The sequence below is a fragment of the Cuculus canorus genome, chromosome 3 (assembly GCF_017976375.1).
Source record: "Cuculus canorus isolate bCucCan1 chromosome 3, bCucCan1.pri, whole genome shotgun sequence".
Classification (NCBI taxonomy): Eukaryota; Metazoa; Chordata; class Aves; order Cuculiformes; family Cuculidae; genus Cuculus; species Cuculus canorus.
The window spans coordinates 105847693-105867147 of record NC_071403.1 but is presented as its reverse complement, the minus strand read 5'-3'; the positions used below and the strand labels follow the sequence as shown (position 1 = coordinate 105867147).

General features: G+C 44.3%; 2 protein-coding genes across 6 annotated transcripts in view; one reads left to right on the top strand and one right to left on the bottom strand.

Moving 5' to 3' along the window:
- Positions 1-6843, top strand: part of LOC104066526 (protein ELYS) — a 47545-nt gene extending 40702 nt beyond the window's left edge. For 3 of the 4 annotated variants that reach the window (XM_054062068.1, XM_054062070.1, XM_054062067.1), the window contains 4 exons: positions 1373-3191; positions 3960-4093; positions 4382-4488; positions 5112-6842. In XM_054062068.1, coding sequence (XP_053918043.1) covers positions 1373-3191; positions 3960-4093; positions 4382-4488; positions 5112-5304 — 2253 coding nt within the window. In that variant the 3' untranslated portion in view covers positions 5305-6842. Of the gene's footprint in view, positions 1-1372; positions 3192-3959; positions 4094-4381; positions 4489-5111 lie in introns of all 4 variants that reach the window. The other variant, XM_054062069.1, reaches the window with a different exon arrangement.
- A 3896-nt stretch (positions 6844-10739) lies between these two features.
- Positions 10740-14917, bottom strand: LOC128851709 (MAD2L1-binding protein-like). 2 transcript variants are annotated; one of them, XM_054062518.1, is made up of 2 exons: positions 13395-14917; positions 10740-12716 (listed from the first exon to the last, which is right to left on the bottom strand). In XM_054062518.1, the coding sequence occupies exons 1-2, from the start codon at positions 13974-13976 to the stop codon at positions 12186-12188; spliced, it is 1113 nt and encodes a 370-aa protein (XP_053918493.1). In that variant the 5' UTR covers positions 13977-14917; the 3' UTR covers positions 10740-12185. The 2 variants fall into 2 exon arrangements, with proteins under 2 accessions (XP_053918493.1, XP_053918492.1); XM_054062517.1 differs by having other exon boundaries at positions 13266-14904.
- Between the last annotated feature and the right edge of the window lie 4538 nt (positions 14918-19455).

Genomic DNA, 19455 nt, shown 5'->3' with positions numbered 1-19455 from the left:
TTCTTTGGATTCACTGTGGATGTCCACAAAGTACTATATAGAGTACGATATCAATTTCCAGTAGGATTGTACTCACAGGAATTAATAATAGACTGAAATACAAATTGAAAGGTAGGCGTACTGCAAATTGGTCCTAAGTAAAAGGCAATGCTTTTCAGTGTTACAGATTTCAGATGAAGTTCAACAGGTTGATATTTATTTAGCTCATCTCAAGAGCTCAATAAGCTCATCCCTGATCTTTGGGATTTAGGACAATGCTGTAGAGAAGATGATTATAGACTTGGGAATAAATAAATCGCTTATGGGAGTAGATGGAAAATTTGTGATGGGATGAAGAGAGCAGATACATGAGACGGTCACAAAGCTTCTGCAGTCATTCTTGTAGCAGTACAGTGAAGGTTTTTCTGCTTTCATTGTAACCGGTTCTTACTGATTTATATGTAAACATCTCTTTTTCGGTTTGTCTGTCTTCACTGAATTTAGGCCAAACTGCTTAATACTTTCTTTTTTGTAGATTTGTAAACATAAAAGTGAAGTCTGTGCAGGCTAGTATTTCATTAATTTAGTTTTGAATCATAGCACGTTGCTGTAATATGATGCTTTAGAAACTTTTGACAAGACAGGAGGCAAGAATATAAGCAGCTCTATGGACTCCCGTTGAATGGCTTCTTTCTTCTTCTGCCATCGTTGGCTAGCACTTTAATTTAGAGGGTTGGACAAAGGTCTTTACACATTAATTAAATTATCTGGACCATTTGAGTCACCTGAAATATGTAACAGATCATACTTTTTTTCTCAGCATTGAAAGCTCAAGTGTCTCATGTGGACCTGGAAGGAAAGAATAATTGCTCAGGGAACTACGTGAGGTGGAGGGATTTAGAATAGATGTGTTGTCTTGTGCAGTCCAAGTGATTCCTTAAAGCACAGTCTGGAGTTGTCGGGTGGGATACCTGGACAGTTTGAATACATGTTGCAGTCAAGTATTGTGAGTGAAACTTTGGGTAAATACTTGAATTTTACCATGTTAGATGCAGAGCTGGTCACTGTGTGTCTTTGTAGTCAGTCCAGGACGTACTGCAGTGTGATGATGACTCACAGATGTGTACACAGCTTCCATTGTAACACTGCTCACTTTATTCACAGGGAGTGGAAATAGTCATGAACAGAAATACCAGAAATGGAGCATGTGATGGCATACGCTGTTCTCTGTCCCTTGAACACATAAACTTTCCTCTCTAGCACAGTGGACACTGCATGTTTCTATTCAATGGTGATCTGAAAGGAAAAGCAGCATGTCACTGTCCTCAGTTTCATCTAGCTCAGTTCGAAGTTGATTAATTAATAATGTATTAACAGACTTTTTTAATTTTAGGTCATTGAAGATAATGCAGATAAGGCACAAGCCTCAGAAGAAGCGCTTGAAAGGTCACGGTATAGTGAACTACATCCACGAGGCGATCTTCAGTACAGCTATGACACTATAGAGCAACGGTTTGCATGTGATTTACCCAATAATAAAGATGGTGAATGTGATGCAGCTGAGGGAGACGGAGAGCTTTATATATGTCAGAGTAATTTTACTTTAGTGCTGGAAGGAGAAGAAGGTGAAGCAGAGGTGGGAGATCCTACACTAGTAGATGCTTCTAAACCAGCTGGCATAACAACAGAAGAAAAACCTATTAGCAATTTAGGAAATACTGAGACTCAAGAACATGTTACAAACTCAGTGTCCACTGTAACTAGTGATCAGGAATCTCAAAATATTGCAGGGTCACTCCCATACGTGCCTGAACCTATTAAGGTAGCTCTTGCTGAGAACTTACTGGATGTAATCAAAGACACAAGAAGTAAAGAATTTACATCTGAAGTTGTAGAACAGTCACTTCATGAAAGTGTAGGTAAAAAGATTACTAGATTCCAGAAGGCAAATGCTCCATTAGCAACTGTGTCAGGAGTGGAAGATGGAAGCAGCAGACTTGCTCAAGCAGAGCATGTCATCACTCCTAGAGCACGCACAAGAGGACAACTGAGTAGAAGTCTTTCATCGTCAGGTGATCAGCAATTGCTGAAGAGAGACAACCCGGTTCTGTTTGGATTGTCTCCTAGGAGAAGTACTAGGCGAACAAAAGAGGCATCTGAGTCTTCTCATCTTCAAACAGCAGAAAATGCTCAAGATGAGCAAATACCTGTGACGCCTGTTACTGCAAGGAGAGGTAGGAAGCCTAAACTGGCTAATTTAGTAAAAGTAGAAAGCAGCCATTCTGATGGAGAAGGATTGTCCATCAGTACAAAGTCCATAGCTGTTACTCCAAGAAGAGGATTAAGGAAAGCAAAGGAAACTCCATCTGCACTCTTGGAGGATTCTAATGAGGAAACAGCTCTTGCTGAATCTAGCATTATTGCTTCTGCTAGTTCCAAAAGGACTAGAGGAAAAAGTTCAGTGGGAGATCAAGACACTGGCCAGAGTTACACTACTCCTAAGACAAAACTGGCAGTCAGTCCCAGCAGAAGAGGAAGAAAATCTAAACCCATGAATTTAGACTTCACTGAAAATCTTGTGAAGGATGAAGAGGTGCAGCCTAGTGACCAAATCCTTTCACCTGTGTCAACTAAAAGAGGGAGAAGAAGAAAGATGAGTTCTTCACAAGTTCCAGAAAATTCTGACCTCGATCTGTCTAAATCATTGCTTCCTCAACCAGAATTTAACCTTCCTGTCACTCCTAGAAGAAGTGCTAGGAAAGGGGCACAAAATCTCTTGGCAGACACAATATCTGTCTCTACTCAGGAAGATGTACATTCAGGTGGGAAAGTGGAAATCCTTGACACTCCTAAGAGAAGAACAAGAAGAGTTCCACATGCTACACCAGAAAAAGTGACTACTCATGAGCAAACAGCGGCACAGCCAACTGAGGAATCAACCCCGCCCAGAACAGCACGGAGAGGTCGTCCGGGCAGAAAAAGGCTGTCACCATTGGAGGAGAGCACAGAGGGAGAGGCCTTCTCTAAAGGACCTGGTGGAAGTCCTTTGCTACTTGAAGACATAAAGCCATCAGGGTATGATGAAACATCAAGAACTTTAACAGATCGTGTTACAAGAACCAGATCCCGCAAAACTGCCAGACATCAGCAACTGTTTGTTGAGGAAAGTGAGCCCTTCCTTTTCTCTACACCTCTTACAAAGAAATTCAAAGGTAGGTGCACTAGGTGAATATGCAAAAGAGGTCATATTGCTGTTTTGTAAACCACAGAAAATAGGCTGTGAGGGTGGCTTTAAGTATTGTAAAGAATGTAACAATGCAAAATAAAACATTTGGAAAGAGGCAGTTCCTCTTTTTTCTGAACTCTACATCACTGGCTCCCTAGTTGTGGAAGGGATTGGGTGAGGAGGCTGATCTGAGCGGAGTGAAATGGAAGTTCAGTTTTTGTCATGAGCTTAATTTCTGTCACTTCTGAAAACTGGAGGATATCTGTTAACAGGTGATTGCCATCCCTTCATCCCAGTGGAGAAATAAAGGAGACGCCCTTCCAAATTCTGTTCAGTTTTTAACTTAAAAGGAGTTGTAACAGACTCTACACCTGTTTAATTATGTGATTGTTTTCCAAGAGCATATACTTTGTTAGTGAGGTTACTGCACATATGTACTCCAATAAAAAGAACCCTAAGAACATTTCTTGAGATGTGTAAGGACTATTTATGCCTCCTGAGCATAATATCTTTGATTACGTAAGTGCAGGAAAAGTCAGTGCACTGGCTTCTTTTTGTTTCGCCATTTATTCTGAAAGAATAGATTCCCAAAGGCGGTTCCTAGGGAGAAAATACCTCCACAAGGAGTGTTTATAAACTGGGTTGGACCTTTCACTTCAGGAAGCTATTAAGCTCTTGATTATCAGCTGTAACTTGCAGTCATTGTCCTTTATGTATAGCATATGTGCATGTTTACAATTTATTGTCATTTTAGCTGGAAAAGCAGATCATCCTGTGCAGCTTCAGGATTTAGACCCGGACTTGTCTTCTCAATTTGTCTTTTCACCCCCGCTTTTGAGATCAAGGAGAAAAAATGTATCTAGCATTTCCCAAATTGTGAAAGAACCAGTAAGTAAAAACTCTGGTTGTTGTACGTTCTTAATTTTTGCTCTGTACTGCTTTTTCAAATCATACTTTGCAATGCCTTTAAGTATATCTAAAAAGATGGCTTTAATCAGCTAAATAATTTTTTTCATTAATGAAAACTACCTGCAAAAATCAATTTTTAATCTATGTAAGTGAAGAATTAATATGTATTGCTCTGCCATGACTTCTTCATGAAAGAAACATTCGTTTGTTTTCTGTAGAGGTGTTAAATCTTGTGCATGAGTAACGTCTTTTGTTGCCTTAATATAGGAGCTTCCAACTGAAGAGGGACAAGACACCATATCCTTAGAGTCTGTGGGAAAGCAACAATTGAAAAGAGGTAGAACCACAACATCAAAAACGAAGCGAACAAGCAAGTATGAAATTTTTTTTAACACTTATTTGCGTTCCTTTATTGTTGTAGTGATTCAGCTGTTAGCCACCTGCCTTCCTTTTCCTCCCTTGGCTGGGCAGTTCTGCTCTGGCTTTATAAGCTTGCTGTTCCAATAAGCCCCCTTTTTCCCAACTTAAAGGTTTAGTTTTCTGGTGAAAACCAGAGGGGGAGGGGATAGAAGATGGCACATGGCTACTGCTCCTTGCAATGATGGCATGCTCTTAAACTGCTATGAAACCACGCTCTACGGTCTTTAGTTCCGCATACAAGGCAGGAGAGGGTCAGACAGTAAGTAAAGAAAACTTCTTGTTTCTGGACATATTTTCTGGTTCCTTCTGGAAAACTCTTTGAGGACTGCAGCCTCTTAAAAGCTGGGGAGGGCTCTAAAAGCTCATAGGAATTTTGACTGTGAATGCTTGGCACAGTCTAGTAAGGATTGAAAGCAAAAGGAAGCTAATTTCTGTACCTTTTCTGCCTTGATGCTGTCTACAAAGAAGGCCGTAAATAATTCTTCAGCATTAATTTTGTAATTCCATGGGGGTTTTTTTCCTCTACTAAATACAATTGGGAATGAAAATTCAATTTAATACTTGCCTTTATTTTCAGAACCACCAGAAAAGAAGGTTCTTGGTCACCTCCACCAGTGGAAATAAAATTAATCTCTCCATTAGGAATTCCAGTGGATGGAACAAAAAACAAACAGAAAGAAGCAGCAGACACAGCAGACAAGACACTACGAAAGAATGAAAAAAGACTGTCTAATTTTCCAAAGCCAGTTGTGCGCCGGAAGATGCTGTAATTGTTTTTAAAGTTTATAATGTACACCACTGTTTGTAAAGTCATCAAAGTTGTGTGGGTTAGTAAAAAGAAAAAAAAATCATCTGATCTGGAAGAGATAATTTATATAAATTATTGTAAAATTTCATAAACAAATGGTCTTCGGTAAGTAACTCCATATGGAGTGTGATTTCCTCAGTCAATGCAGTTTTCTATTTTATATTAAGACTTCATACATTTCTATAATATGTAAATACAGCTTATTTTAGGAATGTTAAATAAAAATGTATACTTCACAATATGCTTACTGTCTAATAGCTTTTTGAGGGGGTAGTGGGTTGATTGGCCTGTATCACTCAGAAATTTTAATGTTGGTTTGCAAGAGTTACTGACCCTCAATAGTGCATCCAAAAACTTTTTAAGCTTTTTAAAAGTTTGCTTAGAATTCCTATAACAAATAAACATTTAAAATGTACTCGTTCAAATTTTATAAATGATGTTTGACCTTCTGGCACAAATAATTGGTCTCAATACAAAGTAGTGTTTCCTTACGTTGACAGTTAAGTTATACTGTATTGAAGTCAACAATTGTATCTTAAGTTGTGCAATACTTTTTTTATTTGTCTTAAACTTTGGGAAAGCTGCTTTTTAGTTCATGAAACTAGATCACACCTCGAATGTTTCAGTATTTCTTATAATTTGTTGTCAGCGAAAAATAAGTGCATAGAGGTTGTGGTGCATACAATAGCATATCAAATTTAAAGGGACGTTACGTACATACTTTGAAATTTGAGCCAAGATTATTTTCATGAGGTTAATAAGACTGCTACTGCAATTGAAATAATTGTCTGTAGACATATTTTGCAGTATTTGAAGCCTGCATATCACAGCACTGAAAACCTGATGGTAAAGCGAACATAATAGTCTGAAAAAGGTACAAAAAATGTACAGAAATCTTAGTTACAAACCGTATTTTTGAGTAATTATTTCATTAGTAATCTTGGGTTGTGGAGTAAATGTCCCTGTAAAGCTTCAGTTTGTAAAAATAAATTCAAAAAGTTATTCTTTTAAAAGCAGATATGGAAGTACTATTTTGATGTGCAGTCTTTTGGACAATGGATTATTTTTATGTATGTTAATTTATATATGGATGCAACTTTGAAAACCAGAGAATGGTGGAGCCTGACATTAAACTTTCAAATTAGTAAAAACTACTGCAGTTATTCTAAGAAATAATTATTGGTTAACTAATACCTTGTATCTAATGGATGAATGTATTAATGACAGACGAAGCTTGTAAAAGAAGTTCCTTCTGGGGCCATGATTTTTCTATTTCAGAACAGTTCACTAAAAAAGCAGTTGCATTCACTTGGATATTTTTCTCATGGGGAGTACTCATGACTGAATGAAAGTTTTAAAAAACAAAGCCAAATGTTGGCAGTGTGTGAAAGTGGCACCTTTCAGTCAGGTTAGTAATTATTTACGCTGAATGTTTTGTACTTGAACTACAATATAAATATGGTTAAAGAAGAAAGGAGGAGCAAGTTCTAGCAATTTTTTTTATTCAAGTTTAACAGGAATGCAGTGAATGGCTCAGAAAATGGGGTAAAAGATAAAATTTTCAAAACCAGAATTGAAAATATCAAATCTGAATATACATTCTGTGTAGTGCAGAAGAGTATAAAATGCTCGTGTTCTTGATGAAATAGAATTGATTGGCTTTAACATACTTCTGTCATTTATACTTGCACTATATTTTTTGGAACACAAATCAATTGGAAGAAATGAAACCACAATATTACCTAATTTTATTAGTAATTTGTAGAAATTTTTAGCCTCTTTATTTTATAACCAACTCAGCTGAATTATCCTCATTTGGCAGTGCTTTGGAGAAAAAAAGAAAGCAACAGTAACAAGAAAATTGGCATGAGGTTTAATAAATTCCTAGAGGTTTAACCGTCCAGTAGTTTGTTATTTTAAAGGAATTTTAACCCAACTAGGTAGCAGACAACTATTACAAAGAAACTTTGTCAACTTGACAAAATGCTGAAAGGTACACTTTCATCATTTTGCCCTTTCTGTTCTTGGTGTAAATTGCAGTCAGGTTCTGGGCAAAATGACAAAACGTATCAGTGCAAAGCAATGGATAGCTCAGAGGGAAGGAGTGAATCTGTCACTAAACAAGGGCAGCAAATTAAGTGCCTATTTGTCTTCTTATTAACAAGCACCATATATTCTTTTAACTAAGTTTTATGACGGAGGCAACTTTTTCCTGGTAATTCTGACTTGCTCTCATATGTGTGATTTAATGCAGCTTCTTTCCTTCCCTTTCTCTCTCAGTGATGCAGCACCTCTTAAGCTGTAGTTTGGGGTCCCATAGACAAAACATGGTTGAAATGGAGAACATGCAGGTGATCCTTGCTGCAAGGCATTTGTCAACTCTGCTTCCAGTCTGGATGATGACCTGGAGAGGCTGGAGAAGAGGATTGTTTTGGGATTTTTTTGGAGGGTGATGGGGTAGTGGGGTGGTGGTGTTTATCTGGTGTAACAAGTTTCTAGAAGGCTCTCTCCTCAGAAACATGACACAAGTGCCAAAATCCAAAGCTGGTTTTATTAGATTTGGACACACTGTTGATAGAGAATGGCATTATAGAAGAGATGGAAGTTGACTGGATGGAAGGACTAAATCAAAGCCAATAAACAGAAACAGGCTAGAAAGATCGTGCAAGTATCTTCTCTATAGCATCAAACATCAGTTAAGGCCAGTATGATGCAAGAGTAGGTGAATACACGGGTCTATACTGGGACCCGTGCTGTTTAATATCTTTATCAATGATATTGACAGCGAGATTGAGTGCACCCTCAGCAAGTCTGCAGATGACACCAAGCTGAGTGGTGTAGTTGGCACACTGGAAGGACAGGATGTCATCCAGAAGGACCTGGACAGGCTGGAGAAGTGGGTCTGTGAGAACATCATGAGGTTCAACAAGGCCAAGTGTGACCTCCTGCACCTGGGTTGGGGCAATCCCCGATTTCAGTACACGGTGGGGGATGATGTGATTAAGAGCTGCCCTGCAGAGAAGGACTTGGGGGTGCTGGTCGATGAGAACCTCGACATGAGCCGGCAATGTGTGCTCCTGCAACCCAGAAGGCCAACCGTATCCTGGGCTGCCCCTCTATTCCTCTCTCGTGAGACCTCATCTGGAATACTGTGTCAAGTTCTGGAATCCTCAACATAAGAAGGATATGGAGGTGTTGGAACAGGTCCAGAGGAGGACTACAAAGATGATGGGAGGGCTGGAGCACCTTCCATATGAGGACAGGCTGAGAGAGTTGGTCTTGTTCAGCCTGGAGAAGAGAAGGCTCAGAGGAGATCTTACAGCGACCTTCCAGTACCTGAAAAGGGCCTACAGGAAAGCTGAAGAGGGACTGTTCACAAAGGCTGGTGGTTATAGGACGAGGGGGAATGGGTATAAACTGGAGAGGGGCAGATTTAGACTAAACATTAGGAAGAATTTCTTCACCACGAGAGTGGTGAGGCACTGGCACAGGTTGCCCAGGGAAGCTGTGGATGCCCCATCCCTGGAGGTGTTCAAGGCCAGTTTGGATGGGGCCTTGGGCAGCCTGATCCAGTGGGACGTCCTTGCCCATGGCAGGGCGGTTGGAACTAGATGATCTTTAAGGTCCCTTCCAACCCAAACTATACTACGATACTATGATACTAAAGCAGTCAAACAAAAGGATATGAAAGTTATCACTGCAGCAGACTTAAAGATATGGTCAGAGCATAACTGAATGTCTTCCAACCCTAACTATTCTATCATTCCATGATTCCCAATCCCAGTAAAAGCACCACACTGGCTATCCCTTCTTACCCAGGAGCAGGTTGCTGCCCAGCCATCTTCCCAGTCTGTCTGCTTCTTCGAAGAAAGTTGCCTCTCTCCTCCCCTTTGCTCTGTGGTATATAAGAGCCAAGGAGTGCAGGACAGGTATGATTTCTATTTTGTATTAAGACCTTGTAAAATTCTATAATATGTAAGACAGCTACAAGCTGAAGCTAAGTTGTGCATCTGTGTCTTTGGGGCGCTAAGCCCAGAGAGAATTCTGCTGGAAGGTCGAATGTCTTAGGATAGCAAGCTCTCACCTTTCAGGATAACTGAAAATAGGTGTAATAGCTGATTTTATTTCAAGGAGACACATAGTAGGAGATGTTAGTGAAGACAGAATGCATGTTAAAAAGATTAAGGGCTGTTAGAAGGGCACTAGTCAAGAAAAAAAAGTTTCCATATAAATGGTTCCCTGAGTTACCTGAGGGAGTTAACACACACATTCATGAGACATTTTTCCTTCAAATGCTTAGAAGTCAAGGCTGCTAAACGTATTCATTCCAGGATTAACCATCCAGAGCGATGGGCATGAGAAGGCACTGCCACAACCACATTTACCCAGACACCCCAAACACAGTTCAGCCCGTGGCACTGCTGGGTGGAGATGGCACCAGACGTACCATTTCTAACTGCCACTGTCTTGTGGTGGTTTTGAACCCTGATGATCCTGAAGGGTTTTATGCATTTTGCTGAGTGAGAGACTTCTCTCACAGCTCCAGTCGGACCTATTTTCTAGACAATATGGAGACAGAAACCCACCGATTTAACCATCCGTCCATTAACTTCATTTTAGATCCATGAAGGGACTGCTTCTGAATCTCATCTTTGTCAGCAGCCAAGGTTTGAGAAGGATCATTTCTGGGGTGCTTGGGGCTCATGGACCGTGGCCCGTAGGCCTCACAAGGGAAGATGCTCAACACAGGTACCCTTTCATCCAGAAGAACACATGTGACCTTCTGCTTACTTACAGATCCAAGCCACCAAAGCAGACACTGCAGGTAAGGAACCTTCTCTAGATCACTAGGAACAGAGTATATTAACTGCTTACCCTATATAGAAACATTTGGGGTTGAGCAAACACCAGCTGTGTTTGAGAAGCAGTGAGTTCTGGGAACTGAACGTAAGAAATGGGGATAAAAATCATGTCCAATGCTGCAGTGAAAGTTCTCCACCGACTGTGGCAGTCACCAAAGACAGAAGGTTCCTATAGACGCTCCCCATCACTTCTTCCAAAGATGCAGTTAACTCAGTTAAGTCTTCTAGGGATGGAGTGTACATTGCTACAGGGATTGCAGCTTTCCCTCAGGAACCAGCACATCCACCATGTGCCTGGGCAAAGGACACCTTCAAGAACCTCCTCACTCACTCTTACATGCCACATGGAGGGCATTTTGCTGCCTCCGAGGAACCAGAGCTTCTGGCACATCATGCACTTTGTCACAAAGGTGGAACAGCTGTGAACCTGCAGTTTAAGTACACACACAGAACGGAAGCGAGTCCCTCTGCCACCAGCAGAACCTTGATATTGAGGGATTAAATAAAAACAATGTCATCACATACACAAGCCAATATTTTATTTGGATAACTTATAGCACTTGTTAACCTCAAAACTGCTTCATCACAACAACAAAAAGCATCTTGTCTTCTTCCATGCCAGCACCACATCATTGCTGCATTCATTGTACAACTGGAACAGAATATGTCAACAGTTCACCACGGTAAGATCGTATTCGGTTGGGGAAGTGAGGAGAAAAGAACTCGGCCCTTGTTCCTCACAGCTAAGGCTTCTGCTCAAGCCTTCTTTAAATGCTTGAGCGTTAGCATCCAGAAATCTGCATTACAAACAGCTTGGGTGGACTTGGGAAGGGTTTTCATCTCCTGCACACACGCTACATTCAGGTCACATTTCATTTATGAGACCTGCAAGTACACAGTCAAGTGGGCAGCTGCACACACAGCAGCCTTCTGCATTCTAGCAGTTTCTCCTCCAGAGCCAGCTTTAGCAGTTACTACACGTCGTAAACAGCTGCTAACGTAAACAGATGACTGAAGAGGCCTCCAGCAACTGTCTAGTCCTGACACTCCGTGCTCTACTCCCTCCTCCTCCACTTTGTGTCAGACACCAGGCCAGAAGGAAAGGCTCGTGTTCTGCTTCCAGGGAATACATTCGGACTTGGAAGGGGAATCTGACAGGTAAAGCCAATGCTGAATTTGATCACACTCCTCTCTTCCTCACCTGTCAGAAACATTTAGAGTCTAAGACTTCTAAGAGGTGAAAGTAAACAAGAAATCGACTTTGTTGTTGTTGTTTTAAGCAAGCATAAACTGGGATATTGAGGCAGGTGTCCCAGCTTCCTCTGAGGAGGGTTAGAGCAGGAACTGCTTACTTTTAATTGTAACTGTGTTTCTAACTGATTGTCAGGGCTCTTGGACTAAAGGTTAGGCAAAAAAAACAGGAAGATGCAATTCCCTGCCTCCACAGGGCTGTTCCGCCTCTTCTCATCACCAGCACAACGCGGTGCTAGGTATGAGACCTCCCAGTCCCACTCTTTGGATTATTAAGTAACTGAAAGGATTTACAGGGCAAACTCTTGAGTACTCAGGCCTGATCAGCCTGCAGGGAAAGTTCTCCTTTTACAGAAGCAGGAGAGACAAAGAACAGTGATGGCCTTGATGGCAAAGGCCAAGTGTATTCACACACACTATCTAGAGCCCCAAACAATCAGCTGACATAGTACTTGTTACCAGAGAAACAGCCAGGAGAGAGAAGACTGTCTCCAGTATTTGCCAATTCAGTAAGCACACAACAGGAAACTTTTACTCCCCCACAGCAATTCATCTCCTGTGCCACAACTCAGGTCCCTATAGAATCACTCGGGGGGGGGGTGGAGGGGTGGTGAAGGTGCGGCTGTACCTTAACGGGTATTTGCTTTCAACAACATTTGATAAAGTCAGTGTCCCTTAAAGCATCACCAAAGCTCATTCAATATTCCACTAGAGTTCCACAGAGCACAGGTCATTCTCGAAAGCCTTTGAGGGTCACCGGTGCTTGAAACCAGACATAGTCCTCCCGAGTAGAAGCCAGAGGCTGATGAGGTGAGGCGCTTATGTCGATGCCTTCATCACAGGACAAGTTCACGGTCAGTTTCCTCCCCCGCGTCGGCACTTTATAGTTGAGCTTGGGCCGGAACCAGTCATTACCACAACTGCGGTGCCCCTGGAGCATGACAACAGTGCCCACGACAGGCAGGTCCTCAAGTTCACTGAAGACATCCGCAACAAAGAGGGAGCGAAAAAGCTTGCGAACGCAGGAGGCAGGTTCCAGGCTCTCCTCAGCACTGCCCTCACAGATACTCTCCAAGTTGAGCTCATAGAACTCCCTGGGGCTCATAACAGTGCCTCCAAGTAGAAACAGAACCCGAGGAACCCGTGTCAAACTGAACATTACTTCCATGTGCCGGAACAGTCCCTCTAGGTCTGTCAGCAGCTGCTGCCATTTCTTGCTTGCCCGGTCTAGGGAGGGTGGCTTCTTACTCGCATCTTCATCCTGGAAAACAAAGTAAAACAGGAGTAGTACATCTCCTCATTAGGATGCATTAGTCCCAAGGCATTCTGCAGAGAGCACGGCCCATCGCATCCCTGGAAGTCACGGAGCGCTCAAAGGGCTCCTGTTAAAGAGACATCATTGCCCACATATAGAATCAGAAAACCCAAAAAAAAACCACAGAAAGGCCGCTCTCTTGCTACTCAGTGTGAATCAGAATCACGCCACTGATCCATTCCCACGGGAATTACAAGCGTCATCTCTTAAAGATCAGCCACCACTCCAAAGCCACTTAACACTGTTCTCTTCTTCGAGCCATCTGAGTAACACACCAAACAGTGACAGGCTTTGAGCAGGAAAGGGGACAACGGGAGATAGCCAGGAACCGGCTAAGGCCTCCCGGCCCTTCACCCGGAGCTCCGCTCCAAACGCCGCCGCGGGGGCACCGAAGGATGCGGCCCCAGCGAGCGCTCGGCTCGAGGAGCAGCTGCCGCGCTCAGACACGCGCGGCCGGGGCAGAACGGCCCCCGGAGCTCCCTCCCGGCCCCTCACCCGGCGGCAGAAGCAGCCGAGCCGCTCGTAGGGCAGCGGGAGCTGCTGCCTCTGGTACAGGACGTGCTTGAGGAGGTCGCGGGCGAAGCGGCAGCAGCTCTCCCGGCTCACGGCGCCCGGGAACGACACCTGCACCGAAGGACACTCCATCCCCGGCTCGCTCCGCCGGCGCTTGGCCCCGCCGCGGCCATCCAGGGCCGGGGAGAAGCCGCCGGGACCGGGACGCAGAACCGTCGCCTTCCGCTCGGCGCCGGGCATGACGGCAGCAGCAAAACTCGAATGGGCGTCGCCGCGGGGCATCACGGGAGCGGAGGGACGGCTTCCGGGGCGGCTTCCGGCGCCGCGGCCGCCATGCCCGGTGCGGGCAGCGGCGCTTCTGCCCGGCCTTGCAGGAGGAGGGGTCGCCCTCTGCTCCGGCTCCGCTCCTCGGCAGAAGCACCGCCCGCGCTCTCCTCGTCCCGCGCCGAGCGGGACTCGCCGCGTTCGCAAACAGCGCGGGCGCCGCCTCCCGCGGAGGGAGCCGGGCAGCGGGGCCGGAGCGCGGTGCACACGGCCAGCAGGCGGCGCCCCTGGGCTCGGACTGCAGCTCCCATGGGCTTTCGCGGGAGGGCGGGGGTTGAGAGAGCGGGCGGGGGCGCCGCGGGGAACGCCGGGAACTGTGGTTCTGCGCCTTCGGGGCGCGCACGTAGGCGTAGGCGGGGGCGACTCCATTTCCCGTGACCCCGCGCGGCGGCCGCTGCCTCAGAGCATCTCCCTGATTCACTGGGAGGGAAACCTCCATGGATTGCGTTGCGCAAAGCCGTGTCCCGCCTTGTTTCCACTGCACAAATCTCATCTTGACGGACAACTTGCTTCTCCTGTTTATCTCTCGCTCCCACCACTGACCTGCAGGATCGCTCCTGTAGCATCAACAGAAAAAGCGCCTGTGGAAATGGGACCATCTTGTATTTTTTTCAGCTATTTTAGCAGCTGGATAAAAGCAGGAGGATCCAAACACAACCAAACTTACCAGCTCTCCCACGTTCGCTCACTAATGTTGGCGCAGTGTCACATGCTGCTGGAGGAAGCACGCCAAGGCCAAGCAGCAGTCCTGCAAATACTGAGGGCCCTCCACACACAACTCTTCTTGATAGGTATTGTCTCAAAAAAGTCCTGTCCGGCAATGGGATCGCATGGGAAAAACCATGGCTGTGTCCCGACGGTTAAGGAATAGCCCCAAGCATATCACCCTACCTGCAACAGAGGAGCAAAGTTCTCCGCTTCCCAGTGAGGTCTCAGGATATTCAGCTGATTGGCAGGAAATTCATTTTGCACTGAAGTCTACTCCAGCCCTAAACTGCAGGTTCTGTACTCAGCCTCAGCGATCACGTTCTTGGAAAAAAACCACTGAGCTCCTAGGCACTTCCAAGCTCTTAATTCTTGGATCTTATTAACAAGACCCAGCTCAAACATCTGAGACCAGATTGCAGGAACACCTTGCTCCAGCCTCCACCAGCAGCCAGCCCACGAGGCCTCTGTGCTGCTCCGTGGTATCTTAGATAAAACTCAGATTGCAGGAGTGATGAACAGCTTGGGAGGGCCTGCGAAAACCTCTCCCATGCCCTCCTCCCTCTTCACAAATGCTCCTTTCTTGCCTAGAAAGCCTGTCATCGTTTCTAGAAGGACCTTCCTTCAATACCTCTTCTTTGGTCCTCTATTCTGCATTGTATGTACAATAAAAGTTAGTGTTTTCCCAGCTGGAAATGGCACCTTCTCTGCCTCCCTTATTCTCAGGAAACACAATGTGACTGCTACCTTCGGCAAGGACTGACCCCTTCTGTTGTTAATTCGGGAGCTAAGAGATTCCCCCAGGCACTTCCCAGCTCAACCGACCCATTAAATGAATGGCAGGCAACATCTCTGGGGGTGGGAGCAAAGTTACACAACTGCTTGGGAATAGGCAGTTTGTAACTTGTGTTGTCTTTAGAGACTCAGCAGCATTAATAACAAAAGCAACTTTCAAGTCCAAAATGGTGTCTTTAGGTCACTGGTACCCCGGGGATAACCTGAGCTCTCGTGCTCAGAGCCTAAACATGATGGTCCTCGCATGTGCACCCAGTCATGCACTGAAAGCTGAGCGTATAGGTCCTTTCTGTGCTCTGGGATGCAGATCCTGCTATGCCATGCACTGGGAGTGTTAATCCTGGAGCATAATGGGAGACAGAGTCCTCTAGGGCTTGCACACATTGCTGGCGTTTTGGGAAGTGAGTGTGGTGGAGGCTTGCAGCCTTGCTTCAGCTAATCCAAGTGCCTACCAACCTGGGCACGAGGAATGTCTTATACAGAAGGAAAGTCCATACAATCAGTACAGATGCAATGTTAAACCCTGGCCAGATATGCCATCTTTATTATCTTAAAATCTTAGGAGTGTGTTGTGTATCTCCTCCAACTGTTGCTCCAAGCTATGCAAAAATTATCATCTTGCAAAAAAAAAACAAACCAAGAATCATTAAAAAAAAGAATGCAACTGCCAAAGGCACTTGAGGGAGGGGCTAGTCTTAAGGTCTGCAGGACAATATAGATATAAATATCTTTCGGAAAAGAATATCCTGGGTGATTTCTCATTACTGTAGTGACAGAAGCATTTCTGGTGGCAGAAACAAAGGCCTTATCTTCAATGAAGGGTTGAAGATACATCAGTACGTGTGTGGGGTCTATACGCAAGGAAAAAAGAGAAACATTCAAATTAAATTCACTTGAGTTTATAAGCACAGTTTGACATCATCTTCAATTACATGACAACTTACAATTTTTTTCCTATTTCATCCTACCTTCTCTAGACATATGGGATAAATAAGAAACAAACAAACAAGTGTGTTTAGTTTAACAAAGACATATCTAAAAAAGGAATTATCATGTTTGGCTGAGGCAAAAAGAGATGTCATAGAGAATGGTCTCCACCCTTCTCAATAACAATGGCCTCTGCTGAGGATCCTGTAATGCTGACCAGTATCATGGGCCAGATCTCACGTTCCTTTTCCCTGTCTTCACCCTGGCAAACTCTCAGACTTGCTTTTGGTGGGCAGCACTGCTCAGCAGCTGTGAGGGGAAGGTGTGTTGCAGGAGAGGGGCAGGTTGTCTCTGTCCCATTGCTCTGCCATAGCTTTGCATAGCCAACTTCCCAAAGCCAGGCTAACACCTTATAAAATAAAAGGCTTCAGGGGGAAAAAGAGAAGCCCAAATCTAAGCACGGGTTTTGCAGAGACATTAGCCAACTGCAGAGTTCCCACGATTGGAGGCAGCTGGGGGATGCTGCCGCTTGTGAGCCCCCCTTCAGGCCTGAAGAAATGTGCAAGAGGAGACGTGTTTTTCTGAGAAGCTGGTTTCATGATTTGCTTAATTCACTGGAAATTTTGAAAAGTTTTCTGCTATGATCCTGTGCATTATTTCCTCCCTCTCTGACAACTGTGCTGGCTATTTGGAAATATCTCTGTGGCCTCTGTTCTGAATAATTATCTATTCTCTCCATTTTTTTCCCCTGTTGGCCATTATTAGCTGTTATGCTTGCATTGTATAACAAGAACAACAACGGGAACAGGAAGAAACTCTTCAGGTCCAGAGGCATTGAGAAAATGAAGGCCGAATCAGCTGAACTTCTAACATGAGGACATGATTTTCGTTTTTCATTAAGAACAGCTAGTCTGGAAAACCAGGAGTGTCTGGGTATAATGTAATAATGGCACTACAGGCATCCCTTCTAGAGAAAATAGCACTATGGACCTTGAGACTTATAAGAGGACCCACCAATACAGCTGGGAAAATTATTAAGTATTGTGTTTTAAGATACTGGTCTGAATACAGTAAAACAAGACTCTCAACAAATCTGTAAGTATAATTCTTTTCTCCAGCTTTTCAGCATTCTTGGAAAGACCTACCTAAGCAAAATCCCAGCATATGGAACTGACTGGCCCTTCCCAAAGGCACAAGGATAAAGCCCTTTGCAAGTGGCTATTAAGAAAACTTGGCAACAACTGCTTGTAGGATAATAAATCCTTACCAAAGATTAATAAGCAGTTCCACAAGCAGAGGAACTAATGAAGCCTCATTTCCTACATGTATTTGCAAAACGCAGCTATTATTTGCAAACACGAAGAATTTATATTTTGCAAGTACAAGCAAAACCAATTCTCACTGAATTGTTCCAAGACTTTGTTTTCTTAAGGTATGTTTATAAAATTCCCCCTGCCCTTTCTGAAGCAATTCGTTTTCCTGACACATGTAGGAACACCTTCCAGAACTATTTTTTATATCTCTGCATGTGGAAGTTGTTGAAATCAGCAAACAGGTACGAAAGTTACTGGGAGTACACGCTTGCAGACATGCCAAGTGATTGTACAAGCATTGGTTCTGCAAGAAGCAAGGAACTAAAGTGAAGTTATGAAAGAATACATAGGAGAAAGCATCCATTCCTTGGCAGTGTTGCCTTGACAGGAGTTGCCAGGCAGCCCCCATTATCAGCAATGAGATGTATAGCAGCCAAGGATGATCCAGTTCTGCTCTTTTTGTTTCAATGGCAAAATCTTCAGTGCCAGTAGTGAGACCACAGCTTACTGTTATGCCACATCCAGAGCATGAAATACTCAGCATGGTGGACAATTCTGTGTAAGATACAGAATGATTGGGAAAAACTTTGGAAGGCTCTAGTAAAGGCTGCTCCTTTTAAACCCACTGCATGTTTTGGTATTTGCGTTCAGTGGGAGCAGGAGCAAATGGAAAGTTAGGTAAGTGGGACAAAGTGATGGCAGACGGAGCTTTCTGTATGCCAGTGGAAGTTAAGGGAAGCTGGAAAAAATATTTCACTTAGCTTATATTTAAACGAAAAATTCTGAATTAGAGCTATCTCAGGGAAAAGCTCTGGGCATCTCTGTGGGTAGCCCAGTGTTGAAAGGAAACTCAATGCAAAGCAAGGCAAAACCAAAATAAGATGTATGAATAGAATGATGGAATCATAGAACCATAGAATAGTTAAGGTTGGAAGGGACTTTAAAGATCATCCAGTTCCAACCCCCCTGCCATCGACAGGGTCACCTCCCACTAGATCAGGCTGCCAAAGGCCCCATCCAACCTGGCCTTGAACACCTCCAGGCATGGGGCATCCACAGCTTCCCTGGGCAACCTGTGCCAGTGCCCCACCACTCTCATAGTGAAGAAATTCTTCCTTATGTCTCCTTTAAATCTGCCCCTCTCCAGTTTATAGCCATTGCAACTAGCTCCTATTAAACAGGTCAGGAACTTATGTCTTATGATAATTATTGCTAAAAAAATCAGCTGTTTATCTCCACCTTGAAATTAATGTCAGGTGCCATCACTTCCATAACAAAGGGGGGCAGAGAAGAATATAAAATGCAGAAAATAAACCAGCACCATAATCACTGAGGCAATGGTGGCTCTGATAGGAGAGGGCAATACGGGAGCAGGATGAACTGGCTTTGTGAAGAGTTGTGTTAGAGGAGAGAGAATTGTGTTCAGTCCCCAGAACTCACTGCTTCTCAAACACAGCTGGTGTTTGCTCAACCCCAAATGTTTCTATATAGGGTAAGCAGTGAATATACTCTGTTCCTAGTGATCTAGAGAAGGTTCCTTACCTGCAGTGTCTGCTTTGGTGGCTTGGATCTGTAAGTACCCAGGCTCTCGCAGCAGCTCATATGTGTTCTTCTGGATGAAAGGGTACCTGTGTTGAGCATCTTCCCTTGTGAGGCCTACGGGCCACGGTCCATGAGCCCCAAGCACCCCAGAAATGATCCTTCTCAAACCTTGGCTGCTGACAAAGAGGAGATTCAGAAGCAGTCCCTTCATGGATCTAAAATGAAGTTAATGGACGGATGGTTAAATCGGTGGGTTTCTGTCTCCATATTGTCTAGAAAATAGGTCCGACTGGAGCTGTGAGAGAAGTCTCTCACTCAGCAAAACGCATGCAACCCTTCAGGATCTTCAGGGTTCAAACCCACCACGAGACAGTGGCAGTTAGAAACGGTCCGTCTCGTGCCGTCTCCACTCGGCAGTGCCGGCGCTGCGCTGTCAGCTTCAGGCACCCGGTCCTGGACGTGGCGTACCCCTGCCGGGAGTGCGGGCTGCAGCCTGGGAGTCGCTGAAGGTAACGGGCTGTGGTGGGAGTGTTCTGAAAAGCTGGAGCAGGTCACACGTGGCCACA

What these genes read in the sequence shown, in the direction of transcription:
- LOC128851709 (XM_054062517.1), bottom strand. Translation starts at nt 13,976, where the DNA reads ATGGAGTCGCCCCCGCCTACGCCTACGTGCGCGCCCCGAAGGCGCAGA. An exon ending in TCGGCTGCTTCTGCCGCCGG is followed by an intron (nt 12,717 to 13,265) that starts GTGAGGGGCCGG and finishes TTTGTTTTCCAG; the next exon opens with GATGAAGATGCGAGTAAGAA.